General features: G+C 44.3%; 1 protein-coding gene across 2 annotated transcripts in view; it reads left to right on the top strand.

Annotated features, from left to right (window-relative positions):
- ELAPOR1 (endosome-lysosome associated apoptosis and autophagy regulator 1) overlaps nucleotides 1–19,526 on the top strand; it is a 529,163-nt gene that overhangs the window by 181,239 nt on the left and 328,398 nt on the right. For both annotated transcript variants that reach the window (XM_088445747.1, XM_088445746.1), the window contains 3 exons: nucleotides 3,993–4,073; nucleotides 17,496–17,601; nucleotides 17,881–18,030. In XM_088445747.1, the coding sequence (XP_088301873.1) occupies nucleotides 3,993–4,073; nucleotides 17,496–17,601; nucleotides 17,881–18,030 (337 nt within the window). The remainder of the gene's footprint in view (nucleotides 1–3,992; nucleotides 4,074–17,495; nucleotides 17,602–17,880; nucleotides 18,031–19,526) is intronic.

The following is a 19,526-nucleotide window of genomic DNA, read 5'->3' as shown; positions in this document are numbered from 1 at the left end:
TCAATGAATGTAATGGTGGTATGTGATGCCTCCCTCCAGATCCTGTCCCTGAATGCCAAATTACCAGGAAGTGCACGATTCATTTGTCATCCGGCAATCAGGCCTTTGGCACAAATTAAACAACCTACAAGCTGTTGATGCGTGGCTCCTGGGTAAATGGTACCCTTAATTTTTAAAATAAACACTGTTGACTTAGAAATGGTACTGAATGTTTTTTTTTTTCACAGGAGACAGTGGTTACCCTTGCACGCCGTGGCTGCTCACTCCTTATTTGGTTCCTACACCAGGGCCACAAAGTCAATATAATTCTGCACTTACTGCCACCAGGCAGGTGGTGGAGCGCTGCATTGGCCTTTTAAAAGGCCGATTTCGATGCCTCCACCGCTCTGGTGGTGACCTCATGTATTTGCCGGCTATGGTTTCCAAAATTGTGGTCCTGTGTGGGATATTTCACAACATCGCCATGAGGAGTGGTGTCCCAATGCAGCCAGAGGATGCCTTGCCTGAGGATGGCCCCCCCGAGGTTGAGTGTCAGGGGGGCCATATGTGATGATGTAGTTACTCGTTTTTTCAGGTATTTGATTTTCCTTTTTTTTTCATTTGTTGACATTGGGAATAATGTAAATTATGTGTGTTAACTATCCTATGTTTTGAATTTTAACCTTTTTTTTTATTTTTTTTTGCAAAATCCAAACAACAACCTTCTTACTTCCTGAAATTGATCGCCTGTGACAATAATGACTCACAAATGACCTTTACACCTGGACAAATGTGTTTTTTACCTGATTTTGGACATGTTGGCATGCACCATCTTCAACCAGTTCTTGATTTTGATTTACAACAATTTGTGTGCATATTTTTTGGTTTGTGAGCTAATGTGTATTAAACAATTTTGAATTTATATTTTTTTTAGTTTTACATGAAAAAACCACAAAAGCCTTTCACAAATGTACAGTACCTTTGAAATTAATTTCCAAGTGTTTTTTTTGGGGGGGGGTTTGGTATTTTTGTCTTTTTAACCTAACAATTAACAACATGTTGGCATAGTTTGCCCAACCTTTTTTCCTCTTTATTTTCCTATTTTGGGAGTTGCATTTATAATTTTTAAGAAATTAAATAACTACATAAGGGTATTCTAGCAAAACATTATGGAGTTAATGTGAATTTACCCAATTTGTGGACTGACAAAATATGTCTACAATTTTTGGTAAACCACTCATTTTTTTTTTTTTTTTAAATAAATTTTAGTCTGGAACATTGTTTGCATTTTCATATGCAAATTCAAAAACCCAAAAACAAAAAAAAACAAGCAAACACATTGATTGACCTTGTGAGCTAATGTTTGAGTCACTAAGATTTTTAGAAAAAAACTAATTTTATTAACAAAAACAAAAATGAAAAACATATTAATTGTGCAAAAAAGAAATTAAATGGTCCATGAACACAAGCAGCTGCACCAAATGGCCCCTCATGTCTAGAATATGGGACAAAATCTGATGATCCCGCCTCCTTGGGTCTGTTGAAAAACAAATCTGTGTTTTAATAAAATTTATTTATAAAATGCAAAAACAAAATAAACAACAGTATGATTTTCAACGAAAATTAGTTAACATACCATGCTAAATTTTGAAAACACAAATATGGTGGTTACATGAACTTGCCTAAATTACCAATTGGCACAAAAAAAAACTTACAACAACATGAACATGAGAATAGTGGGTTGAACAATCACTTTGGCATCTGAAATAATCCTTACACAATTTGTATTTTGATTTTTGACAACAAATTTAAAAAGCACAATGAAACTTGTATTTGGCTCTGGCATATGTGGATTTTTAAAAAAATATTTTGTTATGAAAAATGAAGACAATCGGGCAAAATTTTATTTCACCAAAAAAAAACACCTAAAGAACAACTCATAAAAAAATGAATACATTTTAATGTTAAAATTTGGGACGAAATTTTTCATTAATTAGCACCCAACAAAAAAAACAAAGGATGATTTAACCAAAACAAAAAAAACAAAAAAAATTTGGACTGGCCTTAGATTGTATTCAGGGATACCACAGTGTATGCATATAGGGCACCTTTTCACAGATTAATTGCACACATAAAAAACAAAATACCTGCAGCTTCAGGGCCAGGTTGGCCCAGATCCTCATCCTCCGATGAAGTGGGCAAGTGGACATCCGAATAAGGTGGGGTAATTTCCGGTGGGGATAAAGGGGAGGGAGTACAATCAAGAGTGGGTGCATCAGGGGAGGGTGTGGGAATGTGGATGGGTAGGACAGGGGAGGGAGGGGTTATTTGGATTTGGGGAGCAGGAGAGGGAGGGGAAATAGGGATGTCCAGGTCAGGGGAGGGTGGAGAAATTTGGGAGGAGTGGGCAGGGGAGGAGATGGTGGGAGTTGGGGAGAGGGGTCGGGCAGGCCTCCGACTCTGTCTCAGGATCCGCTCCTGACCTAAATGATGTATAGTTTGGAATATTAGCAATTAAGTATTCCAAAAAACAATTTAAATGTAAAACATTAACCCAAAAGAAAAAAAAAAGAAACAACATTAACAAGGTCTCATTTAGCCAAAAAAAATGCATACTGCACACATGCACACGCATTAATGCAAATTTACATTAGCAAAGACAAAAATTAAAAAAAGATTGTCATAGATATATAAACATTCAAATATCCACTTACGCCAACGGATTCTCATCTGAAGATGCACAAGCAGGTGTGGGGGCTGGCGGCGTAAATCAGACCACCGGCGCTCCAATTGGCCGATGGTCCTCCGATAGCCCATTGTCCGCAGCCTGCGCCACACCTCCACGTACGCCCAACGCTTGAGCATGTTGGTGACGGGGGCGGCCTGTCCGTTATATGGCGATCCATTACGTCTGTGAGCACCAGCAGCTCACGCCGTGTAAAAGCACTGGCTCTCATGATGGCAATGTTGTTTTTTTTTAAGACAAATCAGTTTTATTACAGGGACCCCTAAATTTTGATTGTCTAATGTACTTTCATAAATAACATGAACAATTCTATTGGTTAATGTGTGAGTCATGTGAACAACCCATAAAAATATATTGTGACTTAGGATTGGCTTGCTGCATTTTGATGCGTTAGCAACAATCCGGAAAAAAAAAGAAATACATTTTCAATATTATAAACCTAAATAAAACAAAAAAAAACCGCACAAACAGCGTTTGGATTTAAAATAAACAACAAGTTTGCCGTTAAAAACGGACGGAAACTACGGACCAAAATGAACACAAAACAAACAATAAAGTTTATTGACATTCAAAATAGAAACAAGATTGAAAAGATTCGACCAACAATTAAGTAAATTAAGGTAATGATTTGCACCACTCGATTCACGGATGTTTGCCGAACGAGAAACAAGGCAATCGACAAATGATAGGCCTACTTCCGGTAGTACTTGTGCGAGCGAACACTTCAACAAAAAACGAGTAGTGCGCTCGCTATTTCGGACGCTCGTTAGCTAGAGGAGGGGTTCGGGAAATATGGGGCGAAAGACGCGCTACGAGCGACCACACGTGCGAGCGCTTGGTTTGACATTTGGACGGTCGTACCTACTGCGGGCGAACGGCTGATTGCGTCCGGCTCTGAATCAGGCCCACTGACCGATAAGTGTCGGTATCCTAACCCAGTCGGGATGCAGGCGTCTGTGTTCTGACCTTTGGGATTCAGAGCACCCAACCCCATTAAAAAGGGAAATAAAGGGCCATATAAATGTACAGACTAAACCTGTATGTTTTAAGTGCATGCTTTGAGTATGCTCTAATATGAGAATAATCTGTATGATTTATCAGTGAATAGTTTTTTGGGAGGTTTCCCATGTTGTGACATGGCTGTACCTAGGAATAAGTTTCCCCACTATAACTATCACTACTGAATTACCATGCCATACAGTATGTACTGTTGATATATTTCCACTTTAGCAATGTTACAAGTTTTGTTTTTTTACTGTGTTTTCAGGTTCAAAATGATCAGTGCCAACCAAGAGAAGAGGAATCCAGTTGGATGAGATCCACTGAAAATGGCTGGAATTTTCACAAAGTAAAATCCTCATATAGGTTTTAAATCTAAATTTAAAATATCTGCATAGGCTATAGTATACAGTTAAGGACTCACACCCTAGGTTATTATGAAGGTATATTCTCAGACTAAAAATTTTCCGTATCTGGCTCAAGTTTACGATGAGAGAAAAATGTTTATTCCAATTCTCACATTAGGGAGGCATGACATTTTGTGAGTATTTTTGTTGTAGTTGTAGTTGAGGGTCTGTTGGATCTGTAGGTGCAAGCAAACACATAAACTAGGAAAAAATATAGAGGTGCACTGCATTTTAATATCGTATGTTCCAATGCACATATTTGGGCATCAGATGCATACATTAAAATCAGACAAACACAAATGTTTTTTCAAGGAAAAGAAAAGGTCACAGTGATATTGGATAAACAGAATGGTTATGCATCAAAAATAAACAGTGACACATATCAACATATCTTCGTATATTACAGTCCAAATTTTTCTAGAAAGAAGACTAGTAATTGTGACGTTAGTTCCTTTGTGAGTATAGCAGCAGGATTATCTTCACTTGCTAGAAAGGTTGCACTATTAGATCCACTTTATCTGGCTCACAGATAGAGTGATGTCTACTTTCAAAGTGCTTGGACTGTCCATGGTGCTTATTACTTTAGGACAAGTCAAATGCACATTTGTTGTCACATTTCATCTTTACTTAACAGATTCAATTATCACAAAATCCCTTTAAGGTTTAATGCTTCCTTAGCTTTTTCTGTAAGTGCCATATATTCTGCTTAGTCCTGGATAGGGTACTCTGAGATGGTTGATGTTTGGCTTACTTCCAGACAATGCTTCTAATGGTGTTTTACCTTGTACAGCAACTGTGTTGCACAGGTATGTATTCAATGGTCCGTTGATGTTCAATGCACTATTTGTTTAGAGGGGTTGCTACATCTCTAATCTCATATTCTCCCCCATTGTCAGATATTAAGATTTTTTACTTCTGACCAGTTTGAGATTCTACTGATCTCTTGTAGTCTTCAATCTTACTTATTACTTTCTTTTTGCTTTGATGAAGTAAACGTGTGTAATTCTTTGAAATCATCAATGAATTGTCACAAGCCGCTCATGTGAACACCTCCCATAAACGGTCCATCATCCCTGCTCTGTTCTAGATTGGTTCCTGCGGCTATTTCATTCTGGTGCGAACGCTGCTCCGATGCTGGTGATAGGGTTCCATGTGTTTCCAGTTTTGGTGTTGTCTCCTGTTATCCAGTCGAGTACCCAGTTCTCTTGTCTGCTTCTGTTACCTGCCACTTGTATCATCTAGACAGCATGGTTCGCATATAAACTACCTGCTGCTTGTGTCATCTAGGCAGCATGGTCTGTATATCCACGCTCTGCCATTTGTGTCATCCAGGTGGCCCAGACTGCACTCAGTGTCCAGAGTGTGCAGTTCTGCATCCAGCTACTTGTTTGAACTTGATGGCACAGGCCGCACTTCAGCATCCAGCTGCTTGTGTCAACCCGGTGACACAGGCTGCTCTCCAGTGTCCAAGTGATTGTATCAACCTGGCGGCACAGGCCGCAATCCAGCATCCAAACTACGCAACCCAGCATACCACCGCTTGTGTCTACCTGGCAGCACAGGCCACAATCTAGCATCCAAAGTACGCAACCCAGCATACCCCCGCCTGTGTCAACCCAGCAGCACAGGTCCTTCTTCAGACCACAACAGCCTGCCAAGGCTGCTACACGACCCAAAGGCCGCATCTTGTTCTATGGCCCAAAGGCCACAGCCTGTCAAGGCTGCTACATGGCCCAAAGGCCGCATCTTGTTCTACGGCCCACAGGTCACAGCCTGCCAAGGGTGCTACACGGCCCAAAGGCCGCAACTTGTTCTACGACCCACAGGCCTCAGCCTGCCAAGGCTGCTACACGGTCCAAAGGCCGCATCTTGTTCTACGGCCCAAAGGTCACAGCCTGTCAAGGCTGCTACACTGCCTAAAGGCTGCATCTTATTCCACGGCCCACAGCCACAACCTGCCAAGGATGCTACACAGGCCAAAGACCGCATCTTGTTCTATGACCCAAAGGCCGCATCTTGTCCTACGGCCCACTGGCCACAACAAGCCAAGGCTTACCAGCCCTCAAGGCTGCTGCACGGCCCAAAGGCCGCATCTTACCACACTACCTAATGGCCCCGACTAGTCCAAGACTTACCAGCCCTCAAAGCTGCTCCACAGCCGAAGCTAACCAAGTGTTCCAGCTCTCAAGGCTGTTGCAGGACAATTCCCTCAAAAGATAATACCCGTACCTTAACATTATCACCGGCCCCTAAACCGAGACTTTTTGTCGTATTAGGGTATTCTTCTTTTGTTCATAAAGCATGGATCCCTTACAAAATCCTGCTAAAATTCTGGCCGCACAGATTCAGGCACTAACTCAGTAAGTACAGGTGCTTTCTCTTCATGTTGAGGAGACTCGAGGTGCTTCAGCCCCTGCAGCATTTGAACCTAAGCTTAATCTGCCTGACTGGTATTCAGGGAATTGGAAGGATTTCTTGAATTTCAAGGAGAGTTGCAAACTCTATTTTAAGCTCCGGCTCAGGTTCTTGGGCTCATAGGTATCATAATTTCCCTATTACAGGGAGACCCTCAGACTTGGGCCTTTGGTCTTCCCTCCAGTAGTACGGCATTACAAACTGTGGACTCCTTTTTTGCCGCATTGGGTCTACTTTATGATGACTCCGATAAAGCCGATATGGCGGAGGCGAATCTCAGGTCCTTGAAACAGGAGAATAGAATAGTCGAGGACTATTGTACGGAATTCCGGAAATGGGCCGTTGATGTGGGTTTGAATGACCTGGCCTTACGAAGCCAGTTTTGTTTGGGACTGTCCAATCAAATAAAGGATATCCTAGTTCAACATCCTTCTTCGGATTCCTTAGATGACCTCTAGAGTTTGGCCATTCATATAGACCGGCGACCCCAAGAGATCTGCCTTCTCTACCTCCATGATCTCCGGTATGGATGGCTTCATCTGAGCCTGAAGAACCAATGCAACTGGGAGTGATTCATCTTCCGTCCGAAGAGAAACGTAGGAGACATTCGTTGGGTCTTTGCCTCTACTGTGGCAGTAAAGGACATTTGGCCCAACTTTACCCAGTAAAGACGGGAAAAGGCAAGGTCTAGATGAGCTATGGGAGGTACATCTAGACCTTGCAACCATCGCCCCTGAAAGTTCTGTCCTTCTCACCATAGCTCATGTGATCAATTTGCCCAATGCTCAAGTTTCCATCCCTGCCTTCGTTGATAGCGGTGCTGAGGATAATTTTATGGACCTTATTTTTTTCAGAACATTGGGCCTGAATGCTGAGTCCTTATCCAGTCCTGTGTCAGTTATTGGTCTGGATGGCGAAAGTCTTTCTAAAGTTACGGTTGCCTTTCGGACTCCTCCATTACAATTATCCATTGGGGCTCTGCATCTGGAAGAGTTGTCTTTTCTCCTAATCCAATGTCCGCTTGCTCCAGTAGTGTTGGGATTACCTTGGCTGAAAAAGCATAACCCGGTGATCCAATGGCAAACCAGAGAAATTCTCAAGTGGGGATCTGCTTGTTTCTCCCTGTGCCTTTCTCACCCCATTTGCCTTGCTGCTGCCTTCTCGTCAGAACCTTCATCCATTCCTGCTCTTTATCATGACCTAGCCAAAGTGTTTTTGAAGAAAAAAGCTGCCTTCCTTCCACCCCACTGATCATTTGATTGTGCCATTGATCTGTTACCGGGTACCAGGCTTCCAAAGGGCAGATTGTATGCGTTGTCCATCCCGGAGGATAAAGCCATGCAGGAATATATTCAGGAGGCTCTGGACAAGGGATTCATTCATCTTTATAAATCCCCAGTAGGAGCAGGTTTTTTCTTTGGCCAGAAGAAGGATGGATCACTCTGACCCTGCATTGACTTCCGTGGACTAAATAAGATCACAGTCAAGAATGCATATCCCTTGCCGCTCATCTCTGTTCTCTCTGACCAACTGTGTGTGGCTTCCATTTTTTCACAGATTGATCTTAGAGGCGCCTATAACCTCATTCGCTTCAGAGAAGGAGATGAGTGGAAGACGGTATTTAACACCCATTCTGGACATTTTGAGTATCTAGTTATGCCATTTGGCCTTTCCAATGCCCCAGCTGTCTTTCAAGATTTTATCAATGAGGTGTTAAAGGATTTTCTGGGAGTCTTTGCAGTGGTCTATTTAGATGACATCCTCATCTAATCCAAGTCCATGGAGGAACATCGTAGGCATGTGAGGCAGGTCTTGCAAAGATTATTGGATAACAACTTGCATGCCAAGCTGGAAAAATGTGAGTTTGACGTGGAGGAGGTCTCATTTTTAGGCTACATTATTTCTTTGCAAGGTTTCTCCATGGACCCTGGCAAGGTGAAGGCCATCTTGGATTGGGAACAACCCACTACATTGAAGGCCATCCAGAATTTTTTGGGTTTTGCAAATTATTATCACAGATTCATTAAAGACTTCTCCTCTGTTGTTTCACCCATCATAAAATGAACCAAAAAAAGGAGCTGAGGTTGCTAATTGGTCAACTACTGCCATTCAAGCCTTCAAAGCACTTAAGACTGCTTTTGTGTCTGCTCCTGTTCTTTGGCATCCCAACCCAGAACTGCCAATTGTCGTTGAGGTGGACACTTCTGAGATTGGAGTGGGTGCTAACCTCTCTCAGAAGGATCTCAAAGATGGCAAGTTTCAACCTTTGCATTCTTTTCCCAAAAATTCGACTCCACAGAGAGGAACTATGATGTTGGCAACCGCGAGCTTCTAGCCATTAAATGGGCATTTGAGGACTGGAGGCACTGGTTAGAGGGGGCTAATCATGTGGTGATGGTTCTCACAGACCATAAGAATCTGGCTTACATCGAAACAGCTAAGAGGGTGAATGCAAGGCAGGCTTGTTGGGCTCTGTCCTTCACCCAGTTTAATTATATTATCTCCTTCCAGACAGGGTCTAAGAATATAAAGGCGGACGCCCTTTCTCGAAGTTTCTCCTTCAACCAGCTTTAAATTTCTTCAGAAGAAACCATCATTCTGACTTCCAGGATTCATGTAGCCTTGACCAGGACCATGGCAGATTCTCTCAGGACTTGTCAGTCTGAAGCTCCTCTTGAAAAACTGTCAGGTGTGCTGTTTGTGCCTGAGAAGTTTTGCAAAACAGTCTTAAAGGACTTTCACTCTTCATAAGCTGTGGGTCACCCAGGCATTTCTAGGACTTTGGAACTTCTGTCCCATTCTGTTTGGTGGCAGTCCATGTCTCGGGATACTCATGAGTTTGTAATGGGGTGTGACGTCTGTTCCAGGAATAAGACTCTCCGGACTACCCCTTCTGGGCTTCTATGTCCTTTGCCTATGCCTTCTAAGCCTTGGACCCATATTGCTATGGACTTTGTTGTTGACCTTCCATTGTCTTCCCGCTGTTCTGTCATTTGGACGATTGTTGACCGATTCTCCAAAATGGTTCATTTTGTGCCTCTTACCAAATTACCATCAGTTAAGGAAATGTCTGCATTATTTCTAAAGCATGTCTTCAGACTTCATGGGCTTCCATCAGACATTGTCTCAGATCGTGGGTCACAGTTTGTTGCCCGTTTTTGTACTGACCTGCGTATCAATGTGAGTCTTTCCTCGGGTTATCATCCACAATCCAATGGACAGATGGAGCAGGCCAATCAGTCCTCAGAACAGTACCTCCGCTGTTTCATCTCGAAATATGAAAATGACTGGGTTCCTCTATTGCCATTTGCCGAATTTTCCTTTAACAATTCCTGCCATTCTGCTTCTTCTGTTTCTCAGTTTTTCTGTAATCTTGGGACTCATCCTAGAAGTAACTCTTTTGAAATCACATCAACTGGAGCTCCACCATCTTCATCTGTCTCAAGGTTTTGATCAGTCTGGAGGAAGATACAGCACACCCTGAGTGCTGAGCTGACAAACATCGTAGACCATGTAAATTCAAAGTGGGAGACTTGATGTGACTGTCCTCCAGGAACATTAATCTTTGTCAGACATCACAAAAACTGGGTCCCAAATTCATTGGCCCATTCAGGATCATTTCACAAATCAATCCAGTTGCATTTCAATTACAGTTACTCAGGACACTCAGGATTAAAAATACATTTCACTCTTCACTTCTTAAGTCTTCTACTCCAGGTTTTCTCCTAGATGTTCAGTCAGACCTCTACCAGTCCTCGTCCAGGGTCGCCAGGAGTTTGTGGTAGAGAAGAACCTTGATTCCAGACTTTCATGGTGCAGCCTTCAATTTTTAGTTCACTGGAAAAGCTATATACCAGAGGAGCGCTCCTGGGTTCTCGAAAGAGTCTTACATGCTCCTATCCTGAAGAAATTTTTTTTTGAGAACTTTCCTGGGAAACCAGGGTTTAGGGGTTCCTTAACCCCTCATTAAGGGGGGATACTGTCACAAGCCGCTCATGTGAATGCCGGGGGACCATTCCCTGAACTCCTCCCATCAACTGTCCATCATCCCTGCTCTGTTCTGGATTGGTTCCTATGGCTATTTCCTTCTGGTGTGAACGCAGCTCCGATGCTGGTGATAGTGTTCCATGTGTTTCCTTTTTTGGTGTTGTCTCCTGTTATCCAGTCGAGTACCCAGTTCTCCTGTCTGCTTCTGTTACCTGCCGCTTGTGTCATCTAGGTGGCACGGTCCACATATAAACTACCTGCCACTTGTGTCCAGAGTGCGCAGTTCTGCATCCAGCTGCTTGTGTCAACCCAGCAGCACAGGCTGCACTTCAGCATCCAGCTTCTTGTGTCAACCCGGCGACACAGGCCGCTCTCCAGCGTCCAAGTGATTGTGTCAATCCGGTGGCACAGGCCACTCTCCAGTGTCCAGTGTCCAAGTGATTGTGTCAACCCAGCGGCACAGGCCACAATCCAGCATCCAAAGTACGCAATCCAGCGTACCACCGTTTGTGTCAACCCAGCAGCACAGGTCACAACCCAGCATCCAAACTATGCAACCCAGTGTACCCCCACCTGTAACCTTCTTCAGACACCACAACCTGCCAAGGCTGCTACATGACCCAAAGGCCGCATCTTGTTCTACGGTCCACAGGCCACAACCTACCTATGCTGCTACATGGCCCAAAGGCCGCATCTTGTCCTACCCCCCACAGGCCACAACAAGGGGGGTCACTATAGGGAATATACAGACAAGGAGGGTCATTATAAGGAATATACAGAAAAGGAGGGTCAGTATAGGGAATATACAGACAAGGGGGGGTCACCATAGGGAATATAAAGACAAAGGGGGTCACTATAGGGAATATACAGACAGGGAAGGTTATTCTAGGGAATATACAGAAAAGGAGGGTCAGTATAGGGAATATACAGACAGGGAGGGTCAATATAGGGAATATACAGACAGGGAGGGTTGATATAGGGAATATACAGACAGGGATGGTTGTTATAGCAAATATACAGACAAGGGGGGTCACCGTAGGGAATATACAAGGGCAGCACTATAGGGAGTATACAGACAAGGGTGGGGTCACTATAGGGAGTATACAGACAAGGGGGTCACTATAGGGAATATACAGACAAGGATGGTCACTATAGGGAATATACAGACAAGGGGGGTCACTATAGGGAATATACAGACAAGGATGGTCACTATAGGGAATATACAGACTAGGGGGGTCACCATAGGGAATATACAGACAAGGGCTGCACTATAGGGAATATACAGACAAGGGGGGTCACTATAGGGAATATACAGACAAGGGGGTTCACTAGAGGAAGTATACAGACAAGGGGGGTCAATATAGGGAATATACAGACAAGGATGGTCACTGTAGGGAATATACAGACAAGGAGGGTCATTATAAGGAATATACATAAAAGGAGGGTCAGTATAGGGAATATACAGACAGGGAGGGTCAATATAGGGAATATACAGACAGGGAGGGTTGTTATAGCGAATATACAGACAAGGGAGGTCACCGTAGGGAATATACAGACAAGGGCAGCACTATAGGGAGTATACAGACAAGGGGGGTCACTATAGGAAGTAGACAGACAAGTGGGGTCACTATAGGGAATATGCAGACAAGGATGGTCACTATAGGGAATATACAGACAAGGGGGGGTCATTGTAGGGAATATACAGACAAGGGCAGCACGATAGGGAGTATACAGACAAGGGGGGTCACTGTAGGGAGTATACAGACAAGGGGGGTCACTATAGGGAATATACAGACAAGGATGGTCACTGTAGGGAATATATAGACTAAGGGGGTCACCGTAGGGAATATACAGACAAGGGCTGCACTATAGGGAATATACAGACAAGGGGGGTCACTATAGGGAATATACAGACAAGTGGTGTCACTATAGGGAATATACAGACAAGGGGAGTCAACATAGGGAATATACAGACAAGGGGGTCACTATAGGGAATATACAGACAAGGACGGCACTATAACAAAAATACAAAGGTGGAGGAAATCACTATAAGGAGAATACAGACAAGATGGGCATCTATAACAAAAATACAGACAAGGGTAGCGCTATACAGAAAATACAAGGGGGACCACAAAATACAGTTTTTAAGGGGCTACAATTTTTTAAAGGGCGGCAATTTTTTATTTGCTCATGATTCCTCTGACACCCCATTTGCAGTAGTGCATTAATTCATGCATTTAGCACAATGGGAGCTGAGAATGCACTTCTATAAATGTCACACTACATGCCTTCCTTAGGCTATCCTTGTCTTTTGCGGTCACGTATCCCACAGCTACAGTATGTTCCAGCTGTGCTGGATGGATGCAATCAGAGAGGAGAGGGAGCCAGAGGGCTCTTACACATGGGCACTTTACACTTTACAACTTAGCAGGGCCGGATTAAGGACCTCATTCAGAGTCGGTCGAAGCGGCCGCACGGTCGTACGGGAAAAGGGGCCGGAAATGCAAATGATTCCCTCGCAAGTTGCGTCCCTAAGTTCGGATCGGCTGCTGGCCGACCAAGGGAAGGAAGCGCCCGGAAGACAAAAAAATACGCCCCCTTCTCATACGCATTACACGTCATCTCCGGGCATATAAGGATTAATCGAGACCATCGGGAACCATCGGAAGTGGTCGTAGAGCTTAAGGTTGATCATACCCTCTCTTAAGCTCTACGATCATGTCAGTGTAAAAACCTCCCATGTCACATGTGCCATGACGCTACTTTGCTAATTATGCACTCACATAAACCGTATGCACTCCCATAAAACGCCGTTTGCATAATTAGGCACGCCTGCGTTCGGATCTCCACTCCCCCGTTTTCAAGCACCTTCCCCTGTTACCACCCACAAACGCCTCATCCTGTCACTCAAACTACCGACCTGGCTGTGTTCAAGGAGAGAGAAATTTCTGATCATAGCGGCTAGTTTGCGCACGTGCATTGCGAACTGTAAGCATGCGCAGTATAGCGAACATCGGTGGCGTACGACCGTGCGGCCGCTTCGACCGACTCTGAATGAGGTCCTAAGTGTAAAATTCATTAATAAGGTGGGGACCAGAGAGGTGTTAAAAATATATTTTTAAAAGAGATCAAAATGTGTTGTGTGGCAACAAAAAGGGCACAGCCTAAAGCTTTGGGATATTCTGCCCTTTAGCTGCTTAACATATATGTAACATTTCCTAATGTTTGTTATTTTTAATAATATTATGGACTAAAACAAGACTGAAATTCCATATACTGTGTTAAGATACATTAAAAGCCATATTTTTTTCCTGCAAAATATTTAATTTGTTCTGTAACAGCCCAATACAAACAAAAATAGTTACTCCACCGGGTCGTGAAGTAGTTAAATAAACCATAATGTCTGTAAGATTGTGTCACTCTGTGTCCCTTAACACGTCTGTGTACCTTACCACGTCTGTGTGCCTAATTACCTCTGTGTGCCTGTGTCTATAGTATTCAGTGACAAAGTGACGGTCTATAGGGAGTGAGAGGCGCAGGGAGTGAGAAAGGGAAGGAGGTAGTAAGAGGTACCGAGGGTGAGAAAAGGAAGTAGGAAGTGAGGGATGCAGGAGGTTACAAAGAGAGATAAGGTAGTGAGAGGTGCAGAGGCAAGAAAGGGAAGGAGGTAGTGATAGGTGCAAAGGGTGAGAGATGGAAGGAGGTAGTGATAGGTGCAAAGGGTGAGAGATTAATGCTGAACAATTTGAGTGGCCACGCCCCATGTGATCTGAGGCTGCACCCCTCGTGACGTGGCCACTCCCATTTTCTCACCCACGACACACACCCAAATAGTTCTTCCATACCCCCACTTCAAAATTCCCACTTCAACCACTGTATATATATATATATATATATATATATATATACACATACATATATATATATATATATATATATATATATATATCCCTGTACTGTGAATTATAAGAATAATAGAAGTCAAGAATTGTACAAACGAAATGTACCTGTGGCCTCAAACAGGGATGTAACTACAGTGGGTTCATGGGTTGACAGGTACAGGTGAAACAGGCAGGGCCCCCGGCCTCCCATCCAGTGGACAGAGGTGTATCATGGGGAACTGGGACCCAGAGCAAGCATAGGCCGCATAGCAGGGTTACAGACAACCCTTTAAAGGGAGAAAACTATTTATTAAATAAAATTGTGCTTGGCTGTCATTTTTGGGTTTATGTGGCGATGAACACTGTCATGACTCCTTTTGTCTGCGCTACTTGTGATTGCAGCCACCAGTCATCGGGAGTGGGAAAAGACACATTTGGGAATGGGGGTGATGGTAGAGTCAGAGAAGGGGAGTTGAGGAGCACATGGGGAAGGCTGGGGCAGAGGCATACTTGGGGAGGAATATGGGCAGAGGCACACTTGGAGGGGGCTTGGTCAGAAAAACACTTGGGGAAGGAAGCAGAGCAACGCTGTCAGGTAGTTGGTAGTTCTGTTGAAGTGCCTTGAGGTGCTATTTATAATGTGTGCATTCACATTGCATACGCAGCCTGACATAAGGATGCCCACTTCCCCTTACTCACATCCGTATACTAGGGAAAAATAGCGAAACAATAGGTAACATCGAGTAACATCAGACCCAGGGCCTGATTCAGACCCGCTCGCAAGCGCTGAGAGCTAGCAAAAGGGTCGATGGTGCCCAAGTGTGCATGCGCACGATGGAGGCGGCTCCGTCGTGCGCATGCGTGAGACCCGAATAACGACAGCCAAGCCGTCGTTATGGGTCTCGCACCAAAGGGGGCGTGCTGTTGATGGTGAGTGACAGCACGCTCCCTTTGGTGGGCGTGCCGGGGGCTTGGCTGCCCAGACGGAGGCGTTCCCATGGGAACGCCTACCATCTGGGGCCGGCCCCACTGACATCACTAATGATGTCAGTGGGAGTGCTTTTGGCTCTGATAGAGCCAAAAGCACTCCTGGGCTTGCGGCAGCAAGACCCTACCGCAGGGTCTCGTCGCAAGCCCGATGGTCGCGATGGTCTTGACCATCGCCACCATCATTTTGGCCGCTCGCTATAGCTGTGGGTGGTCACCCACCGCTATGCGAGCGGCCAGGAGGCCGCTCCAAAATGAAGGAGGGATGGCCCTGATTCAGAGCGAGCGCTCTGTCAGAGCGTCCGGCTCTGAATCAGGGCCCCAGTCCAGACCTCACTCAGTAAATGCTAACTTCTGTGTATGCTATGAGAACTCAGGGGGTATCTGGTATCGCAGTGGCTAATTTATGCCATGTAATGGCATTGAAATGCACTGACACGCCTGTGTTCACCCGACCACCCCCCGTCACCACCCACAAACAGCACTTTCTGTCAATCACTCTGTCATGCGTCTGCGTAGCCTCTGTGTATGCAGTTCTGATTGGAGCGTCTGGCTCGCGCATGAACACTGCGATGCATACACATGCGCAGTGCAAATTAATCAACCATTTGCAAGTGTATTAGCAACTGCGTTTCTTGCTGAATCAGGCCCCCAATAAGATAAACCAATTTTCAATGTTTTTTAACTCCAAAAATATGACCAGTCGCTTTTGCCAAATTATGCAACTTTCAAAAAATGTTTAGGGTCATTTATAAGGGGGGAGGGGGTGTCCAAAGGGTACTGAAAAAAATTCCCACATTTTTAGTCAAAAATAGTGATTTTGCATTTTTTTCACTTGGTCTGAGATGGTAGAAACTTTTCGGCTGTTTTTTGTTGACAATTGTCCATTTTCGCTGGGTTTTTTTTGGTGAAAATCGTCCGATTTCGCTGCTAATTGAATACAGCTCATAGTTCCGAGGAGAGATGGCAGCAGACACAGAAGGGGGGCTTAAGGTAAGTATTGTTTATTTCATTTTGTGTAAGGGGCACTACTACTGAGGGCACTACTAATGGGGGCATTACTACTGGGGGCACTACTAATGGGGGCATTACCACTGGGGGAATTACTACTGTGGGCAGTACTACTGGGTGCACTACTAATGGGGGCACTACTAAGGGGGGCATTGCATAGGGGGCACTACACAGGGGCACCACTACTATGGGCTCTGTATAAGGGGAACTACCACTTGGGGCACTGCATAAAGGGCACTACCACTGGGGGCATTGTACTACAGTGGGCATTGCGTAAGTGGCACTACTGTTGTGGGCATTGTATAAGGGGCTCTACTACTATGGGCATTATGTGTATTAGGGGCACTACTACTGTGGGAATTGTGTATAAGAGGCACTAATGTGGACATTGTATAAAAGGGCCACTACTGTGTGTCATAACATGAATAAGGGACACTACAATGTGGTGTAATGTGAATCAGGGGCACTATGTGTGGTGTAATGTTAATAAGATTGCACTACTGTGTGGCGTAATTTGAACTGGAGTTATTATTGTGTGGCCACACCCTTTTCTTTTGAGACTACGCCCCTTTTTGCTGCATCCACTTTTTTTTTTTTTAAAAGGAAGGGAGGGTGCAAATGTATATATTTATAGTCTGCAAGGAGACAGGGGGGCGCCGAGGACAGGGGGGGGGGGGTTCCAACACCTATACGAGCACTATAAGCACTGTACTGCACCTACTATTCGGGAGTCCAGCAAATTTGTGAGTCTCCCGAACATTCTAAGAAAGTAGGAGATATGAGTAAGCAGAAAGGCAGAAGAATGGAGACATTAGTGAATGACCACTATAACCAGACACAAATTATACCTCTGAATGTAAAGCTTGAGATGTCAAGCAAACAAGCACATGTAATAAGCACTAAAATAAACTTCACAGACAGCAGTAACCTGCTATTCCTAACAAGAAGTTTTATCATAGTAAATAGATAATTATATATACAGTAGGCTATAGCTGTTCCTTTGGAAAGGAACGATTGCTACAGATATTTGCCATAACTACAGTATTTTCTGGCTGACCATTTCTAATTTATATGATTCTTCAGGTACAGCTCACCAAAGGAACTAATGTACTGTACTGGAGGACAGCAGCATATTTTACGGGACATATGGTCCCTAAACCGGTGTTATTGAGAAACATACTAATCACAGGTATAGTTCATGGTTGTTATTATTATATATATCACATTTTAGATAGTGGATCAGAATGATACTGTGTTCTGTACATACTCTTGGGAAGATATATCAAGCCTTGGAGAGAGATAACGTGGCAAAGTTGCCCAAAGCAACCAATCAGCTTCTAACTGCCATTTCGTAGACTGTGCTAGATAAATGACAGAAGCTGATTGGTTGCTTTGGGCAACTTCTCCACGTTATCTCTCACCATGTGGGTTTCAGATATTAAACTAATTTGGAATTGCTCATTAACAGGTGCTGCATATACTTCAGAATGTTTCCCGTGCAAGCCTGGCACATTTGCGCCCACAAGTGGAGCTTCATCCTGTAAACTCTGCCCCCAAAACACGTTTTCAAACCATGCGGCTCCTTCCTGCATAACCTGTGAATCTGAAATGTATTCAGGTAAAAATCTGCAAAAAAAATATTTTTCTTCTACATGGTTAAGCATAATCTTAAATTAATTTGATAGTATTTCATTCTGTAAAATATTACTTCATGTTATTCTCTGAAAAAGTTAGGAGGTGGCGCCTTTACTGTGCATGCTGTCTGTGCACTGCTCCTAGATAACCACTTAAAAACCCACACACTTTTATAGCTTCTCATAAACCACGTCTACTTCTGACCCTTTACAATAAAAACTTACTGAACTCTCTGTGAAATAATTACTGTATCAAGCAGGGCCGCAACTGCGAGGCGGGTCAAGGGGGGCATGTGCCCTGAGCACCGGATTTGAGGGGCGCCGAGACGAGATATCATGTGACCGGTGACATCAGCTCACCTCTTGCTGCTCCCGGGTGTATCCGTAGCAACGCTCCCCTCTCTCCCACGTCAGGGTCCTGGGCAGCAAGGGAAACCAGGTTGCCATAGCAACCACAGCCCTACCACTGTCAGTCCCTAACCCTGACTTCTCCCCTGAGATAGGGCATGCTGACGGCACTCCCCGGATGCAGTGGCCTCTGGGAAGTGTCTGTATACTATCAAGGTAGTGTAAAACCCAAAATTAAAATGTAGATAGAAGTCTGCAATATTAGCTTTACCTATACAATTTTGTGAGAACATATATTTAATAACATAATCTTACAGTATATACCGAACACATATTAGTTGAACACAGATGATACAATATCTGTGTGTACATTTATACATGTACATTTACATTTATTACTTATGTCTTCAGAAATGTGTATAAAACTTTCCTCATGAGTTTGGGGGTTTGTGCTTGTATCTCAGAGCAGCATCAACTCAGTATTCTCACATAGTACAGTACAGCGATATTCCAAAACCATAATCTAGCGTGCCGCAAACTCCTTATGCACAGTACTCTAACAAAAGAACCTTTAATCCAGTATATATATGCATGGTATACAATCGGGAAGCCGGCTGCTGGAATCCTGACAGCCGACTTCCCGACTGCTTTATCCCGGCGTGGGATAAATGACCGGCGTCTATATCTAGACACCTGTCATTTCCCTGATGTCGGGAGACCGGAGCCCGGCATCCCGATCGAAGGGATGCCGGGCGCCGTGAGCCGATAGCCGCGGGGGAGGAGGGTTAGGTTTAGGGCACCCGGGCGGGATTTAAGGTTTGGCACTCCCCTGGGAGGGTTAGGGTTAGGCTAGGGGGAGGGAGGGTTAGGGTTAGGCACCCCCGGGGGGAGGTTAGGGTTAGGCACCCCCTCGGGGGACTTAGGTTTAGGCAACGGGGAAAGGGGGGTTAGGGTTAGACACTTACAGGGGGGATTAGGGTTAGGCACCCCTAAGGAGGGTTAGGGTTAGGGGGTTAGGTTAGGTTAGTTTATACTTACCTTAGCAACGATCGGGATTTCCAGCGCTGTCAGGCTTCCGATGCCGGGAACTCTGCTTTTGTCGGCCAGGCGCTGCCTTTAATCATACCGATTC

The sequence above is a fragment of the Taudactylus pleione genome, unplaced genomic scaffold, assembly GCF_031769625.1.
Source record: "Taudactylus pleione unplaced genomic scaffold, aTauple2 ptg000387l, whole genome shotgun sequence".
NCBI classification, from domain to species: domain Eukaryota; kingdom Metazoa; phylum Chordata; class Amphibia; order Anura; family Myobatrachidae; genus Taudactylus; species Taudactylus pleione.
The sequence above is the reverse complement of the archived record's forward strand: the minus strand, read 5'-3'. Positions and strand labels throughout refer to the sequence as shown.